This window comes from Euleptes europaea, chromosome 18 (genome assembly GCF_029931775.1).
Source record: "Euleptes europaea isolate rEulEur1 chromosome 18, rEulEur1.hap1, whole genome shotgun sequence".
NCBI classification, from domain to species: domain Eukaryota; kingdom Metazoa; phylum Chordata; class Lepidosauria; order Squamata; family Sphaerodactylidae; genus Euleptes; species Euleptes europaea.
In genome coordinates this window covers 8,559,643-8,577,839 of record NC_079329.1, presented here as the reverse complement: position 1 = coordinate 8,577,839, position 18,197 = coordinate 8,559,643, and the positions used below count along the sequence as shown (strand labels likewise).

Genomic DNA, 18,197 nt, shown 5'->3' with positions numbered 1-18,197 from the left:
ATGTGAAGGAGTGGGGAATCAAACCCGGTTCTCCAGATCAGAGTCCACTGCTCTTAACCACTACACCACGCTGGCTCTTTTATTATTGGGCTGAAGACTGAATCAGAAGTATATCTCTGGCACCACCAGAGGAGCTGGAATTAGGGATGCCAGCCTCCAGGTGGGACTTGGGGATCTCCTGGAATTACTCCTCATCTCCAGGTTACAGAGATCAGTTTCCCTGGAGAAAATGCTGCTTTGGAGGGTGGACTATCTGGCATTGTACCCCACTGAGGTCCCTGTCCTCCCCAGGCTCTATTCTCCAAATCTCCAGAAGTTTCCCAAACCCAAACTGAATCTAACAACCCTACCCCCCATCCCCTGCTGTTGGCCAGGGCGGGCCTGGCAACCCTACTTGGAATTATATCTAACACTGCCTCTTGGGACCATGGAGGTCCTAGCTCCTCCCTCGTGTGCTGCCCTACTTCACTAAGTAGCACAAGAGCTCTGGACCAGGGAAGCACAATTACCCCTCGACCTCTATTTGTGCTTCGTCCCCCCCCCATCCCCGGGCTGGACCTCTGCTCCGCGTCTTGCAGCTATGTGCTTGGCTGAGAAAGGTGGTCCAGCTCTGAGTGACCCTTTCTACCTCTCTATGGATGAAAGGAATTTGTGACTGTATTCCACTGGAGAAATGGACACAGACTACGTACTATCTGTAAGTATTACCGGCCGTTTGATGCAAAGAGCAATTGTAATGGTGAGGACCAAGGCTTAAGAAAGAGGGCGGACTTGAGGTACAGAGACAGCTCATGAGAAACAAGTAGGGTTCATCAACAGCAGCTGGAACATTAGGAATGGGAGAGGCGATGTTCTGGAATGGATGCTCAGAAGTGTAGAAAGATGGGGCCGGATGAGAGCAAGTCGGGTACGTAGGACAATCTGCTCATGCCGAGTTTTGTGAAAGCTCTCATAATTTTGAAAAATCCTTAGATAGTGTCCACCATATCTCAACATGATTTGGCGGGGTTTGCTACAATTATAACCTCTGCTGAGTATTATTGAGGCGTGGAAGACTTAAATATGAGCTTCCAGGTCAAAACAGACTCGATGATTTCACAGATGTCCGTCAGTCTGCATGAACGAAGCTGTGCCTTGGATCAGGGCTATACATGGAAGGTAGAGGAGATTTTACCCTTCTACCCCTCACCGTCCTGTTCAGTTCTGTTGACGGGAAACTGGCCCCCTGCATTTTTATTAGTGCTTTAAAAGGGGGAAGTATGTTTTAACAGAACACACACACACCTTTAAAACCATTACCAAAAGCGAGAGGGGGAAGCCCAGCTTTACTTAGGAAAACTGTGCAGGGCTTAAAGGACTAAATCCCTATCCCATACCTCCATGGCCCTGATCCAAATCACAGCTGTGTAAAAATGACCTTACAGACAGGTCTGTAATCAGACCTCTTTTGGTCCTCAAATGGCCACTGTCTCTGGATTCGGTTCCCACCGAAAGCTCTTTTCACTCCTGTTTTACTTTGCCAGCTATGGGGACATCGGTCATTTGTGCTGTATTTTGATTCCTATGAAGGGCTTTTAGAGCAGGGATGCCAGCTTCCAGGTGGGACCTGGGGATCCCCTGGAATTACAACTCATCTCCAGACTACAGAGATCAGTTCCCCTGGAGAAAATGTATGCTTTGGAGGGTGGACTATGGCAGTGTACTCCACTGAGGTCCCTGTCCTCCCCAGGCTCCATCCCTAACCGTCCAGAAGTTTGCCAACATGGATTTGGCAACCTATGTCCCCCCCATTCCCTGCCAATGGCCAGGGTGGACTTGGCAACCCTATACGAGAGCCAATTTTGGGCTGAGAAGTGGGATGAAAACGCAGTAAGCTAAAAATAAGAATTTATTGGGAGATATGATTGAGGACATACCGTAACGTGAAAGGAATAGCCAAGCCAGTTGAAAATTTAACACTGGAACACCCACAAAATGAACAGCCAGAAAATTAGAGAGAGAGAGAGAGAGGTCTTGATGCAGCTTGATTGATCAATGTTCCTTTTTAAAAAAATACTTTTTATTCTTCAAACAAATAAAACAAAACACATAAACATACACATCAAATTCTTACATTATAATGGAACTTACTTTATAACTTCTATTCTATTATATCTTCTTTGAATATTATATTTGCATATCTGTTAGTGCATTTCTTAAATTCTTACATTCCATTATTTTTTATTAGTTCAGATATATACTCAAAAATACTTACCATTGTTCATAAAAATCAGAGGTTGATTCACTGAAGACGGTAACTTAGCCATAGTTGCATATTTTGCTTCTTTATTTGTCCATTCCGTTACATCTGGGTTGTCCTCTGCTTTCCACTTTCTTGCATACTCCACTCCTGCCGTCGTCACCATATACTTAAATAATTGTATATTTTTGGCATATTGCCTGGCAAAATATTCCTAAATTTTGCATCCATTTTACCATACTGTCCTTTACTTGTTCTGTCTCAGTTTCATTCTGTAGCAACAGTTTATAAATCTTCCCTAACAATTGTCGTGAATCTCCCGTTATTTGACGTTCAAAATGGGTCTTTTCTCTCAAAAGTCCACCTTCTATTTTCAACTGTTCTTTCATTGTTGAGAGAGTGTGAAGACCGTGCAGAGTTCCAAGAGGATCTCTCCAAACTGGAGGAGTGGGCATAAAAATGGCAAATGAGATTCAATGTGAGCAAATGTAAAGTGATGCATATTGGGGCAAAAATTCCCAGCTTCACATATACACTGATGGGGTCTGTGCTGGCAGCGACAGACCAAGACAGGGATCTTGGGGTGGTAGTGGATAGCTCGATGAAAATGTCTACCCAGTGTGCGGCTGCTGTGAAAAAGGCAAATGCCTGCACATAATTAGACAAGGAATAGAGAACAAAACTGCTGCTATCATACTGCCCTTGTACAAATCTGTGGTGAGACCACATTCGGAATACTGTGTACAGTTCTGGTCACCATACCGAAAAAAGGATATAGCAGAGCTTGAGATGGTGCAGAAAAGAGCCACCAAAATGATCAGGGGGCTACAGCAACTGCCCTATGAGGAGTGGTTAAAACGCTTAGGGAAGCCCTGCTGGTGTGGCTGACTGGCTGTGTTGGCGGTGGGGGTTGCTAGCACCAGATGCTGGTGTGTTTGCCCTCGCACTGGCGTAGCTGCCGAGATAAGGTGGCGCCTACGCCAGCGCGGGGTCATGCCGGCTCCTAAGGAGCTTCGCCCCCCCCCCCAGGGTAGCCAACCTCTAGGTAGTAGAACCATACTGTGTATGGTTCTGGTCACCACACCTAAAAAAGGATATTGCAGAGCTTGAGAAGGTGCAGAAAAGAGCAACCAAAATGTATAGGGGACAAGAGCAACTGCCCTATGAGGAGCGGTCAAAATGCTTAGGAAAGCCCTGCTGATGTGGCTGTGCTGGCGGTGTGGCGGCGCCCAGATGCATGTGTGCTTGCCCCTGCGCTGGCGTAGCTGCTGTGATAAGGTGGCACCTTTGCTGGCACGGAGTCATGCCGGGTCCTAAGGAGCTTCGCCCTCCCCTTCAGGAATGGGCTCAAAACTAATAAAAATTTAATAATAAATCCAATAATTAGAAAAGGAAAAAATAGCTGAAATACCACAAAAAGAAAAAAACACCAACACCAGCAATAAGAATATAAAAAACAAATAAGATTTTTTTAAAAAGAAAGAAAAAATCAAAATTGATGTTTAAGCTTTTGTCCCAGTTTGTAAACTTCCAAAGAAAAAAAAGGAGAGAGAAAAGCAAAGCAAAAGATTTTAAAAAGATTAAAAAAGAATAATAAACCTAGTCCACATTTTCTAATCCAAACCAGTATTTTCAGAGTATTTATTATACCTTTATAAAATATTCCAAACTAAAATATTGTACGTCCAGCAAATGGTCACAAATGTCCCTTTAGGCCTTACCCTTTTCAGTTAGCAGGTGTATTGTAAACCCAGTAAATGGGAACAAAGGTCTTCTCCCTTCTATGAGATCTTACCAATTATATTATAAAGCCAACACATCCAAAAACGGTCACAAGAATCTTCTCCCTTCTCCCTGGTTTTAATAACAAAGGTATTCTTAGGTCTTTTGACCTTGCACTATTCTCTGAACAAATATACTGTAATCCAGCAGATGGTAGTAGAAGGCAGCAAATATCTTCTTTTCTGAGGTCTAAACTACCTTCTTTCAGCAGATTTTTCAAGTGTAATGGTTGAGTCCAATGAGCTGGTGCTTGCACAGGAGACTACCTTTACCTTTTAATGATTGAGTGTACCTACAGGGTTGCCAACTTTGCGTTGGGAAATGCATGGAGATTTGCGGGTGGAGGGCGGGCTTTGGGATGAGGAGGGACCTCAGTATAATGCCATTAAGGTTGCTAAACTCCAGGTAATACACAAGCAAAGTATCACCAATACTGTAAGTTCAGTTAAGCAAAGTAACAGTACTTAGCTCAGAGTTGATATAAGGCACAAGGCAATTATTGCGAGACACAAAATTTACTGTACAAAACAACAACCAACAAGGCAAAGAGTGCGAGACATAGACACAATATATACATTCTGCAAAGCAGGTAGGATGGACACACGAAGTCTTGTTAAATATACAAAGTTTCTGTAGCAATTTTGCTGCAATTCTATAATCTTGTTTCTTCTTGTTGCAGGAAAACTCCTCCGTGAGCAGAGAAATGGACAACAGCACAACAGTGACAGAATTCATGTTGATAGGACTTTCAGATCTTCCAGCCGTCCGGTTCACCTTGTTTGCTGTTTTTTTGCTTGTCTACATGATTACTTTGGTGGGAAATGGCACCATCCTTCTTGCCATAGGAGCCGACTCCCGTTTGCACAACCCCATGTATTTCTTCCTCACCAGCCTCTCCTTGCTGGACATCTTCTGTCCCACAGCCACGGTGCCTAAGATGCTGGAGAGCCTCTTGTCGGAGAACAATGTCATTTCCTTTGTCGGCTGCATTCTGCAGCTCTACTTCCTGTTGGCCCTGGCCGGGACTGAGGGCATCCTCTTGGCTGTCATGGCTTATGACCGCTACGTGGCCATATGCAACCCATTGCGATACGAAGTCATCATGAGCAAGAAGCTCTGTCTTCAGATGGCTGCTGGCACCTGGATCACTGGGTTCCTCCACTCCTTGCTCCACACGGTGCTGACCTTCATCCTACCTTACTGCAAATCCAATAGAGTCAATCAATATTATTGTGACATTCCACCCGTTCTAGCTCTCTCTTGTGCTTCCACCTACTTGACCGAGATGGTTGTTTTTATTGTCGGGGGCTTTTTTGGAGTGGGGTCTTTCCTGGTCATGTTGGTCTCCTACGTCTACATCATCTCCACCATCCTTCGGATTCGCTCTGCCGAGGGGAAGCGCAAAGCCTTCTCTACCTGCGCCTCTCACCTCACGGTGGTGTGCCTCTTCTACGGGACCACCATCTTCACTTCTTCCAGCCACCATCCAGACCAGGACAGAGTCGTGAGCATGCTGTATGGGGTAATCACCCCCATGTTGAACCCCTTGATCTACAGCCTGAGGAACAAAGAAGTGAACGGGGCTTTAAAAAGGGTAATCGCTCATCTGTGGCGCAAACAATGAAAGACTGGCTTTGGTAGAGTGATGTGTCCTCTGCCATGAACATGTATTTATTAATATATTATACCAAAGCAATGAAATCCTGCGCCAAGGAAAGGCAGAATTCTGTGACTGGTCTAGTAAAGCCAAATGATGTGAATCTGTAAACAGCATCTCAAAACCCGCCTCTGACATGAAGGCTCCAGCCGTTTCTCCCTTCAACATGTATTGTTACGGCCATTGGCCAGCATAAAATAACAGAGCAGTACAAGTACCTATATAACATTAGTAAAAAATAACAATAAAAAGGGGAAATAAAAATACAGTAAAAAATCAAAAATAAACTGATTAAATACATTATTAACATAATAGAGTATCAGATAAACATTGTGCGTTGTATATTGTGAATTTCTTCACCCTTCAGTCGTCATCTGATATGTCACTAATAATATAACCCTTTTTGTTTTGATCGTTCCTTTTAATAAAAATTTAGCTACATCATAAGAAAGAGCAGGATTTTTATCTTCGAGCAGAAATTGGATAATTAATCTTTCTTCCATTATAGGTTGATGCAAATAACCATATCATTGTAACCAGGGATCGATTATAGGTCTTCTAAATTCCTCGTAGAGTTCACAATACAATAAAATGTGTGTCAAGGCTCTTGCTGTACACGCACATTTTTTCATCTTTCTGGGTTGATTTAGAAATCTACCCAGAAGAACAGCCGTGTTTTCCCCTTCAGTCTTCTGCTTGCTGCCATTTCCCCCAGAACTCCCGTCTCAAATACTGAAACCACTTTTCCTCTTTCCCCCTCAAAACAGCGGTGACGTGAACGTGTCCGAACTTACTCCAGGCATCTCAAGTTGACGACAATGGGGGACCCAATCGTCCAGTAGCAGAATCATACTGGACAGAAAAGAGCAAGAGTCCAGTAGCACCTTAAAGACTAACAACATTTCTGGCAGGGTATGAGCTTTCGAGAGTCGCAGCTCACTCCGTGATCTGTCTTCTCTGAGGAGGAGATTTGTAGTTAAGGGGTACTATGGGGCTAAGAATTGCTGTCTGGTTGTCAAGTCCCTTTTGTGGCTCAGACCTAGTTCCTTTCATCAGCTTTGGCCAGTGTGCCAGCTGCGCCCATGGCTGCAAAATGGATTCCTGGCTACTGGCATTCATAGAATCACAGAATCATAGAGTTGGAAGGGACCACCAGGGTCATCTAGTCCAACCCCCTGCACAATGCAGGGATTTCACAACTTCCTCCCCCACACATCCCCAGTGACCCCTACTCCATGCCCAGAAGATGGCCAAGATGACCTTCCTCTCATGATCTGCCTAAGGTCGGAGTAGCATTGCTGACAGATGGCCATCTAGCCTCTTCATACTCTAGTTAACCTCCGGGCTGAACTGCTGTAATGAGCTAAATGTGGGGTGAAGTTGGACAGTGATCTGGAAACTGCCCCGATACAGAGTGGTGATACTTGCTTCTTCAGTATGAGCTGACAAGAATATATCACAGGGGTTATTAAAATGTATTTTTGTTTAAGTTTAATAGAAATATAGAAAGAGACAACAAATATAGTATACTTCAGAATGTATCGGGATACAAGGGATACCCACTCCCAGGGTAGGCATGCATGCTTTTGTCAATAAAACTGAACAGTAGATAAGATTTGTGAAGCATCATTGTAACCCCCTTCCCCCCTATCTTTTTTTTTATGCATGATTTGGAGAGAGTGGACAGGGAGAAGCTTTTCTCCCTCTCTCATGATACTAGAATACGGGGGGTGAGAGATTAAAAACTGGAGGATGAGAGATTAAAAACTGATAAAAGGAAGTATTTCTTTACACAACATATAGTTAAATTGTGGAACTCCCCGCTCCAGGATGTGGTGATTGCTACCAACTTGGAAGGCTTTAAGAGGGGAGTGGACATGTTCATGGAGGAGAGGGGTATTCATGGCTACTAGTTAAAATGGATGCTAGTCATGATGCAGACCTGTTCTCTCCAGGATCAGAGGAGCATGCCGAACATATTAGGTGCTGTGGAACACGGGTAGGATAATGCTGCTGCAGTCATCTTGTTTGTGGGCTTCCTAGAGGCACCTGGTTGGCCACTGTGTGAACAGACTGCTGGACTTGAAGAATCAAAGCGGCTTACAATCACTTTCCCTTCCCCTCCCCACAACAGACACCCTATGAGGTAGGTGGGGCTGAGAGAGTGTGACTAGCCCAAGGTCACCCAGCTGGCTTCATGTGGAGGTATGGGGAAACAAATCCAGTTCACCATATTAGCCTCTGCCACTCATGTGGAGGAGTGGGGAATCAAACCTGATTCTCCAGATCAGAGTCCACCGCTCCAAACCACTGCTCTTAACCACTATACCACGCTGGCTCTGCATCATGACTCAGTGGGGTGTAATGCCATTGAGTCCACCCTCGGAAGCTATCACTTTCTCCAGGGACAAACTGATCTCTGTGGTCTGGAAGATCAGTTATTATTCTGGGTGAACACCAGGCCCTAAAGTACTCTTATCATTGGGCTGAAGACTGAATCATAAGTATACATCTAACGCCAGAGGACCTGGGATTTGTGGTGCCAGTCTCCAGGTGGGACCTGGGGACCCCCCACAATTACAGTTCATCTCTAGACTACAGAGATCAGTTCCCCTGGAGAAAATGGTCACCATGGAGGTGGGACTCTATGGTATTATACCCCACTGAGGTCCCTGTCCTCCCCAGGCTCCTTGACCAAATTTCCAGACGTTTCCCAACATGGATCTGGCAGTCCTACCCCCACCCCCATCCCCTGCAGGTGGCCAGGAGGGACCTGGCAATCCTACCTGGAATTGCCATCTTAATTATAGTTAACAATACCTTTTGGGTCTTGTTTGAGTGGAGAACAAAATTTCAACAGCCTTTGGCTATCAGTGACTGATGGGGCAGTGTGCCCATTACAGGAGGCCATGGGAGTCCTAGCTCCTTCCTCTTGTGCTGCCCCACTTCGCTAAGTAACACAATAGCTCTGGATTGGGGGAGCACAATTAACCCTCTACCTCTATTTAAGGGCTTCATTCCCCCACCCCTGGGATGGACCTCCGCTCTATGTTTTGCAGCTATGTGCTTGGGTGAGAACACATGAACACATGAAGCTGCCTTATATTGAATAAGACCCTTGGTCCATCAAAGTCAGTATTGTCTACTCAGACCGGCAGTTGCTCTCCAGGGTCTCCGGCAGAGGTCTTTCCCATCATCTACTTGCCTAGTCCCTTTAAATGGAGATGCCGGGGATTGAACCTGGGACCTCCTGCATGCCAAGCAGATGCTCTACCACTGCGCCACAGAAAGGCAGTCCAACTCTGAGTTCCTTTGTGGACTCTATTCTACTCCTTTTATAGTCCCAGGGAGGATTCATTAAGCAGCGAGCCCATTACTTGCCTGCTCCCCGCATGTATTTTTGTCAGATACTCCCTGCTGTCCATCAGAGTTTCTGTCCACATCACCCACCCCAAAAAGAGTCTTGGCTTGCCTCAGACACACAGGTGCACCCAGGTGGAGGTAGCACTGCTCAGGAGAGAACTCAGCAAGGTTGGGCTGAACTGAGGTTCCTCTGGCTCTTCTTTCTGTACCTCTCTTTTTTAAACATAGTAGAAGCTCTGTGGGGAGAAAGGGCTTGAATGAAGGTTAATCAGCAGGCCGGCTGTTCTGGGAATTCCCATTCCCATTCTTCACTTCAACATTCACCATGGAAAATGTAGCAGCCATAGTTTGGCCCAGGGGGATCTACTATTCTCTTGGGTTTCCACCGCACACCTTTATAGGAGAAAGCTTGGCTGCCAGAGCGAGAAAGTGACTCTTTCCATCGCTCTACGGATGAGAAGAATCCTTGCCTTTATCCATTGGAGAAATGGACACAGACTACGTACTATCTGTGAGTGTAACTGGCTGTTTGATGCAAAGAGCAATTGTAATGGTGAGGACCAGGGCTTAAGAAAGATGGCTGACTTTAGGTACAAAGATAGCACAGCAGAAACAAATAGGGTTCATCAACAGCAGCAGGAACATTATGAATGAGTGTGGTAATGGGAAAGTTCTCGAATGGATGCTCAGACGTGTAGAGAGTAAGTGTAGTGTAGTGGTTAAGAGTCGCAGACTCTAATCTGGAGGACTGGGGTTGATTCCCCACTCCTCCACATGAAGCCTGCTGGGTGACTTTGGACTAGTCATATTTCTCTTCAAACTCAGCCCTACGTACCTCACAAGGTGTCTGGTGTGGGGAGGGGAAGGGAAGGTCATTGTAAGCCATTTTGACACTCCTTAAAGGTAGAGAAAAGCAGGGTATAAAAACCAACTCTTCTTCTTCTTAAGATGGGTCTGAATGGGAGCATGTTGGACAATCTGCTGAGTTTTCTTAAAAGCTCACAATTTTTTTTAAAAAAAACCCATTAGCTAGCATCTACCATATCTCAACATGATTTGGTAGGGTTTGCTAAACTGTTAACTTCTACTGAACATTATTAAGCTGTGGTAGACTTCAAATATGTCCCCCCCCCCCCAAGTATACAAGGTTGAACTTAAATATGAGCTTCCAGGGTCAAAGCATGCTCGATGACTTCACAGATAGACACCTGTCAGTCTGTTAAAGGTAAATGGCAAGAATGAAGCTGTGAAAAGTAGAGATTTTACCCTTCTACCCCTCCCTCCCCCCATTCAGTCCTGCTGATTGAAAACTGGCTCTCTGCATTTTTTATTATTGTTTTAAAGGGGGTAAAACATGTTTTAACAGAACACACACCCTTTTTTAAAACCATTAACAAAAGTGAGGGGGGGGGGAAGCCCATGAAAACCGTGCAAGGCTTAAAGGGCTAAATAAAATGAAAATCTAATATAAGATACTGAAGAAGAGTTGGTTTTTATATGCCGACTTTCTCTACTTTTTATATTCTGACTTTCTCTACCACTTAAGGAAAAATCAGACTGGTTTACAATTGCCTTGCCTTCCCCTCCCCACAACAGACACCCTGTGAGGTAGGTGGGGCTGAGAGAGCTCTAAGAGAGCTGTGACTAGCCCAGGGTCACCCAGCTGGCTTCATGTGGAAGAGAGGGGAAACAAATCCAGTTCACCAGATTAGCCTCTGCCGCTCATGTGGAGGAGCGGGAAATCAAACCCGGTTCTCCATATTAGAGTCCACCGCTCCAAACCACCACTCTTAACCACTACACCACGCTGGCTCTCAGAGCTATACTTGTTTCTGGAACTATACTTGTTTCTCTTTACTTACCATTACTTGTAAAGGCTATGGCTAAACAAATAACCTCAAACTGAATAAGGAGATGGTATAGAATTCAGTCCATTATGGAATGACAAAGGTTCTTCAACATATTATGTTTCTAGTGTTGGTCAGATAGGGAAGATTACTCAGTGAGTATGCAGTTGATAGCGAACCCCCAATGTTTGTATCCATGAGCTAACATTTGAGCTTCTGAACAGGAATTTTTCATTTATAGCCATTATAATCCCTAGATGGATCCTCGATGTCCGTGTCTAATCCTTTTGAAAGCAGACCTTCATGACTGTAACTTTTCACAAACTTAATATGCTTTTCATAGCTTCTTCTTATTGCAGGAAAATTCCACTCTGAGCAGAGAAATGGACAACAGCACGATAGTGACAGAATTCGTCCTAATGGGACTTTCAGATCTCCCGGCCATCCGCTTCTCCTTGTTTGCTGTTTTTTTGCTCATCTACATGATCACCGTCATGGGAAATGGCACCATCCTTCTTGCCATAGGAGCTGAGTCTCGTTTGCACAACCCCATGTATTTCTTCCTCACCAACCTCTCCTTGCTGGACATCTTCTGTCCCACAGCCACGGTCCCTAAGATGCTGGAGAGCCTCTTGTCGGAGAACAATGTGATTTCCTTTGTTGGCTGCATTCTGCAGCTCTACTTCCTGGTGTCCCTGGCCGGGACTGAGGTCTTCCTCTTGGCTGTCATGGCTTTTGACCGCTACGTGGCCATCTGCAACCCTTTGCGATACACAGTCATCATGAGCAAGAAGCTCTGTCTTCAGATGGCTGCTGGCACCTGGATCGCTGGGTTCCTCAACTCTTTGCTCCATACGGTGCTGACCTTCACCCTGCCTTACTGCAAATCCAATAGGGTCAATCAATATTATTGTGACATTCCACCCGTTCTAGCTCTCTCTTGTGCTTCCACCTACTTGGCTGAGATAGTTGTTCTTATTGTTGGGGGCATTTTTGGCGTAGGGGCTTTCCTGGTCACGTTGGTCTCCTATGTCTACATCATCTCCACCATCCTTCGGATTCGCTCTGCTGAGGGGAAGCGCAAAGCCTTCTCTACCTGCGCCTCTCACCTCATGGTGGTGTGCCTCTTCTATGGGACCACCATCTTCACTTACATACGTCCTTCTTCCAGCCACCATCCTGACCAGGACAGGCTGGTGAGCATGCTGTATGGGGTGATCACCCCCATGCTGAACCCTTTGATCTACAGCCTGAGGAACAATGAAGTGAAAGGGGCCTTGAAGAGAGTGATTGTGGGATGGGGCAAGCAAAGCTTAGAGAGAGCTAGACGTTGTTTGCATTGAAGGAAAAAAAAGATTAAATCAATGCTCTGAGGTAACCAAGTACTGAGTCAAGAAAAGCAATATTCTGCATTCAGTAGAAATGAGCAAATCTCATGTCAATACCAACTGTTTCCATGAACACTTTGGTTCTTAATTTCTAGTACTTGAACCTTAAGAAAAACTATACAGTTAATGTAAACTGAATTTTCTTACATTTTCCCCTTCCTTACTATTCACCCTTGTCTTACTTAGTTGTTACTTATGAGTAAAGGAGAAGGTTAATGCAGTATAGTGGTTAGAGAGCCGAATTCAGGATCAGCCAGGAAGCTTGTTGAGTAATTTTGAGCCAGTTACTATCTCTTAAACTAACCTACCTCACAGGGTTGTTGTGAGGATCAAAGGGGGGGCAGGAGAGGGCCACCATGTATATCTCCCTGTGACTCTGGTAGAAAGGTGGGATAAAAAAATAAATAAACTCCTTTGTTGAAGGATCCCTCTGTTTTTTCATGCTATGAAACTGTACGGTACCCAGTACACTAACAATAATGAAGAAAATGGATATCAATCCATGTCATAAGCACAATTTTGATTCTTTTGCGGTGGCAGAGGGCTTGTGTCATTCTGGATTTAGGTAGAAATATGGAAATTCTGTGAATGTTTCTTTGAAGAATGGCATAATGCGTAAACACTGAATAAAGTATAAACGATGGCTATATGGCCTGCATATTGTCAGAGCTATGTTGTCCCTGCTCTGGATCAAGATTGCAAAGTTGGTTGACACCTGGTTATCCTTGGGTCACTTCCTGACATATTTTTTTACTGGCGAAAGAGGAAGAAAGGAACCATTTTGATCACTGAAAGGCTATGCCTGGGGATTGTGAGACAAAAGCCACAGGGAATCGATACTTCATGGAGTAGCAGATTCAGGTGACATTGAGCGCAGGATACAACCCATTGGGCCTTGCTATGGCTGTACATGGGTTTTTTGGGGGGTATTTTTTGGCTTCAGGTTCACAATACCCAGAATTTTTCAGAAAATCCATTAAAAAAAAATTGGGTAAATAAATCTGAAATCAAAAAAGTGCCGAAACCCCCGAAACCCACCCCACGCAGCATCCCCTGGATCCAGGGAAGCCACATAGCTAGGGTTGCTACTTGCCAGGTCCCTCTTTGCAATAAGTAGCATATATACACAGAGACACTCTGTTTGACTGTTTTGGTGCTGTGCATTGCTCACACTTGGATTACTGGCAACTATTCTCCCCTATCATTTTGCTTTCTATAAAGCATCTCCAAGAAGCTGTTTAGCCCCATAAATATCTTTGCTTGCTATGACCTGCATATATTGGTGATTTTAGCACCCCACCTATCACGCCTATATACCTTAACATAAAGATTTCACTTGCTCCCCTTCCAACTAAGCTAATACATATTTTCCTTCACCACTAAAAGAGGAATAGAAGAAGGAAAGGGAAAGACTTGAAGGGTTATGCATGACAATTCGTTTTTCTTGCTAGCTTCTCTCTGGTGTTCAGCTGAGCTCTCAAAATAATAATATAGCATTAGGGAAGGTAGATGAAACCCAATGGGCCAGCAGTGGCTGTCAGGATTGAGAAGATCTCCAACAGCCACCATGAATCTCCCCATGAATCTTCATTCAAACTCTCTGGCAACTTTCTTGGAAGGAAAGCAATGGTGAAGCTACTGATGGCCAGAAAGCCCGTATAGGCCAGGACAATATAGAACAGGGGTGTCAAACATAAGGCCCGCAGGCCGGATCCAGCCCCTTTATCCGACCCGCGACCCAGCCGAGGAAGCCACCCCCTCCCCACTTTCAATCTGGGCTGACGAGGCATGGCCCGGCCTGAGCAAGTGACATTTATGTCATATCCAGCCCTCGAAACACCCCTGATACAGAACATGTTGTCCGAGCCTTCAGTGCATTGTGCAAAGGGTCTCTGTGCATGTATTCAGATGATGTTGCTATTTTATTTATTTATTTCTCTTTTACCCCACCCTCCCTGGCCCAAAGGAAAAGGATGACAGCATGTAGAACAGGGGCCGCCAAACCTTTTGAACCCATGGGCACTAGGGTTGCCAACCACTACGTAGTAGCTGGAGATCTCCTGCTATTAAAACTCATCTCCAGCCGATAGAGATCAGTTCACCTGGAGATGATGGCCGCCTTGGCAATTGGACTCTATGGCATTGAAGTCCCTCCCCTCCCCAAGCCCCACCCTCCTCAGGCTCCGCCCCAAAAACCTCCAGCCAGTGGCAAAGAAGGACCTGGCAACTCTAATGGGCACCCTTGGAATTCTGATATGGAGCGGTGGGTGCAGCCACGAAATGGTTGTGGCCAGCTTCCCTTCAGTCATGCAGGGAAGGTTCTTGTGCTATGGTGGCAGCTGCTGCCAAAGAAACATTTTTTAAAAATCTCCAATCAAATCTGCAATGGCTAATCAGAAGCCGTGCTGGGCAAACGCCTCACCTGGCCCCGCTCACTTTCTAAAGAGCTTTGACAGGCTCCGCGGCATGAATCGGCCCCACACTGGGAACCTCTGATGTAGAAAAAAATATTTTGTTGTGCCATTCTTTCCTCCCAATTGCATACCTACAAACATGGTCAAATGGGTTGCCTAACACCGTTGCCCAATAAATAATTCAAGCTGACAAGGTTTAGTCAGGAAACATCACTCGATTTATTACATCTCGGAAGCATTCGCTGTTATTTTTCTGATCTGAGTTTTCATCTGCTTGCAGAAGGCGCGATCGGGTGGGGTGGTGGGGAGAAGGCGGGACAGCCCACCCATCAGCTGGCCGGCGGGAGTGCGCTGGAAGAGGGCCCGGCAGGCGAATTACCGTATTGACCTGAGTATAAGCCGAGGTGAGTTTTTTAAGCCAAAAATCATGGCTAAAAAAACTCAGCTTATACTCGAGTATATACAGTACTCATATGCACACACATAGAAGCTTTAGGGAAGTTGGCATCCAAAGGCCTTTGAGCCAATAAATCATACTCTGCCTGGTACTGCCTCTCACCAGTAGAGAGAAAGTTGTCTTTGAATTACCTCTAACTTTAGGAATGTAGTTTCTGTTTCCTAGCTCACAAGATCAAGCACTTTCCTAAGTGACACCTTCGGGCTACACTAATAGGCTATGCTAATTAACTACTAGTAGATACCTAATGTGTATTGGTTCTTTTGTAATACAAAATGTTTCTTTGTAAGGCAATGTACCTCCCCCAATCCTAAGATATAAAGGATCTATCCCATGCTTTGTTCCTTTGTGAGTAACCCTGTGCCTTATCTGTGGTTCTCACCCAGCTCTGTGTTTAGCTAAATAAAGAACTGTTTGCTGTTGAACTTAACCTCCTCCTTGCTGTCTGTTCATTGGACTCTATGAGACAGCCAGGCACTTCAGAAGCCTCTGGACTCAAATCTGTGTGTGTGTGTTAAGTGCCGTCAAGTCGCTTCCGACTCATGGCGACCCTATGAATGAAAGTCCTCCAAAATGTCCTATCTTTGGCAGCCTTGCTCAGATCTTGCAAATTGAAGGCTGTGGCTTCCTTTATTGAGTCAATCCATCTCTTGTTGGGTCTTCCTCTTTTCCTGCTGCCCTCAACTTTTCCTAGCATGACTGTCTTTTCCAGTGAGTCTTGTCGTCTCATGACGTGACCAAAATGCGAAAGCCTCAGTTTAGTCATTTTAGCTTCTAGGGTCAGTTCAGGCTTGATTTGATCTAGAACCCACTGATTTGTTTTTTTGGCAGTCCACGGAATCAAATCTAGCAATTATCATATGTGTTAACTGGAGAAGGCTGTGGGCACCACAAGACAATAGCTGCCACAGGGGCTAGGTGGGACCAGTCACAAAATGGAGGCTGCTGTTTCCAAATTGGGGCTCCCCGCGGGCAAAAAAGAAATGCCGCATGGGCTCTTCTGAAAGAGAGCCAGTGTGGTGTAGTGGTTAAGTCCAAATGGACTCTAATCTGGAGAACCGGGTTTGATTCCCCACTCCTAAACATGAAGCCTGCTAGCCATTATAATCCCTAGATGGATCCTCGATGTCCGTGTCTAATCCTTTTGAAAGCAGACCTTCATGACTGTAACTTTTCACAAACTTAATATGCTTTTCATAGCTTCTTCTTATTGCAGGAAAATTCCACTCTGAGCAGAGAAATGGACAACAGCACGATAGTGACAGAATTCGTCCTAATGGGACTTTCAGATCTCCCGGCCATCCGCTTCTCCTTGTTTGCTGTTTTTTTGCTCATCTACATGATCACCGTCATGGGAAATGGCACCATCCTTCTTGCCATAGGAGCTGAGTCTCGTTTGCACAACCCCATGTATTTCTTCCTCACCAACCTCTCCTTGCTGGACATCTTCTGTCCCACAGCCACGGTCCCTAAGATGCTGGAGAGCCTCTTGTCGGAGAACAATGTGATTTCCTTTGTTGGCTGCATTCTGCAGCTCTACTTCCTGGTGTCCCTGGCCGGGACTGAGGTCTTCCTCTTGGCTGTCATGGCTTTTGACCGCTACGTGGCCATCTGCAACCCTTTGCGATACACAGTCATCATGAGCAAGAAGCTCTGTCTTCAGATGGCTGCTGGCACCTGGATCGCTGGGTTCCTCAACTCTTTGCTCCATACGGTGCTGACCTTCACTCTGCCTTACTGCAAATCCAATAGGGTCAATCAATATTATTGTGACATTCCACCCGTTCTAGCTCTCTCTTGTGCTTCCACCTACTTGGCTGAGATAGTTGTTCTTATTGTTGGGGGCATTTTTGGCGTAGGGGCTTTCCTGGTCACGTTGGTCTCCTATGTCTACATCATCTCCACCATCCTTCGGATTCGCTCTGCTGAGGGGAAGCGCAAAGCCTTCTCTACCTGCGCCTCTCACCTCATGGTGGTGTGCCTCTTCTATGGGACCACCATCTTCACTTACATACGTCCTTCTTCCAGCCACCATCCTGACCAGGACAGGCTGGTGAGCATGCTGTATGGGGTGATCACCCCCATGCTGAACCCTTTGATCTACAGCCTGAGGAACAATGAAGTGAAAGGGGCCTTGAAGAGAGTGATTGTGGGATGGGGCAAGCAAAGCTTAGAGAGAGCTAGACGTTGTTTGCATTGAAGGAAAAAAAAGATTAAATCAATGCTCTGAGGTAACCAAGTACTGAGTCAAGAAAAGCAATATTCTGCATTCAGTAGAAATGAGCAAATCTCATGTCAATACCAACTGTTTCCATGAACACTTTGGTTCTTAATTTCTAGTACTTGAACCTTAAGAAAAACTATACAGTTAATGTAAACTGAATTTTCTTACATTTTCCCCTTCCTTACTATTCACCCTTGTCTTACTTAGTTGTTACTTATGAGTAAAGGAGAAGGTTAATGCAGTATAGTGGTTAGAGAGCCGAATTCAGGATCAGCCAGGAAGCTTGTTGAGTAATTTTGAGCCAGTTACTATCTCTTAAACTAACCTACCTCACAGGGTTGTTGTGAGGATCAAAGGGGGGGCAGGAGAGGGCCACCATGTATATCTCCCTGTGACTCTGGTAGAAAGGTGGGATAAAAAAATAAATAAACTCCTTTGTTGAAGGATCCCTCTGTTTTTTCATGCTATGAAACTGTACGGTACCCAGTACACTAACAATAATGAAGAAAATGGATATCAATCCATGTCATAAGCACAATTTTGATTCTTTTGCGGTGGCAGAGGGCTTGTGTCATTCTGGATTTAGGTAGAAATATGGAAATTCTGTGAATGTTTCTTTGAAGAATGGCATAATGCGTAAACACTGAATAAAGTATAAACGATGGCTATATGGCCTGCATATTGTCAGAGCTATGTTGTCCCTGCTCTGGATCAAGATTGCAAAGTTGGTTGACACCTGGTTATCCTTGGGTCACTTCCTGACATATTTTTTTACTGGCGAAAGAGGAAGAAAGGAACCATTTTGATCACTGAAAGGCTATGCCTG

At 45.1% G+C, this 18,197-nt stretch overlaps 3 protein-coding genes across 3 annotated transcripts; all 3 read left to right on the top strand.

The window, feature by feature from the left end:
• The first annotated feature begins 4,724 nt into the window (after positions 1-4,724).
• On the top strand, positions 4,725-5,645 carry LOC130489330 (olfactory receptor 5V1-like). The gene has a single exon (XM_056863027.1). It carries the CDS (start codon positions 4,725-4,727, stop codon positions 5,643-5,645), a length of 921 nt encoding a protein of 306 aa, XP_056719005.1.
• Positions 5,646-11,265: 5,620 nt separating this feature from the next.
• LOC130489340 (olfactory receptor 5V1-like) lies at positions 11,266-12,231 on the top strand. Its single transcript, XM_056863037.1, has one exon. It carries the CDS (start codon positions 11,272-11,274, stop codon positions 12,229-12,231), a length of 960 nt encoding a protein of 319 aa, XP_056719015.1. The 5' UTR covers positions 11,266-11,271.
• A 4,144-nt stretch (positions 12,232-16,375) lies between these two features.
• LOC130489339 (olfactory receptor 5V1-like) lies at positions 16,376-17,347 on the top strand. Its single transcript, XM_056863035.1, has one exon. It carries the CDS (start codon positions 16,388-16,390, stop codon positions 17,345-17,347), a length of 960 nt encoding a protein of 319 aa, XP_056719013.1. The 5' UTR covers positions 16,376-16,387.
• The last annotated feature ends 850 nt before the right edge of the window (positions 17,348-18,197 follow it).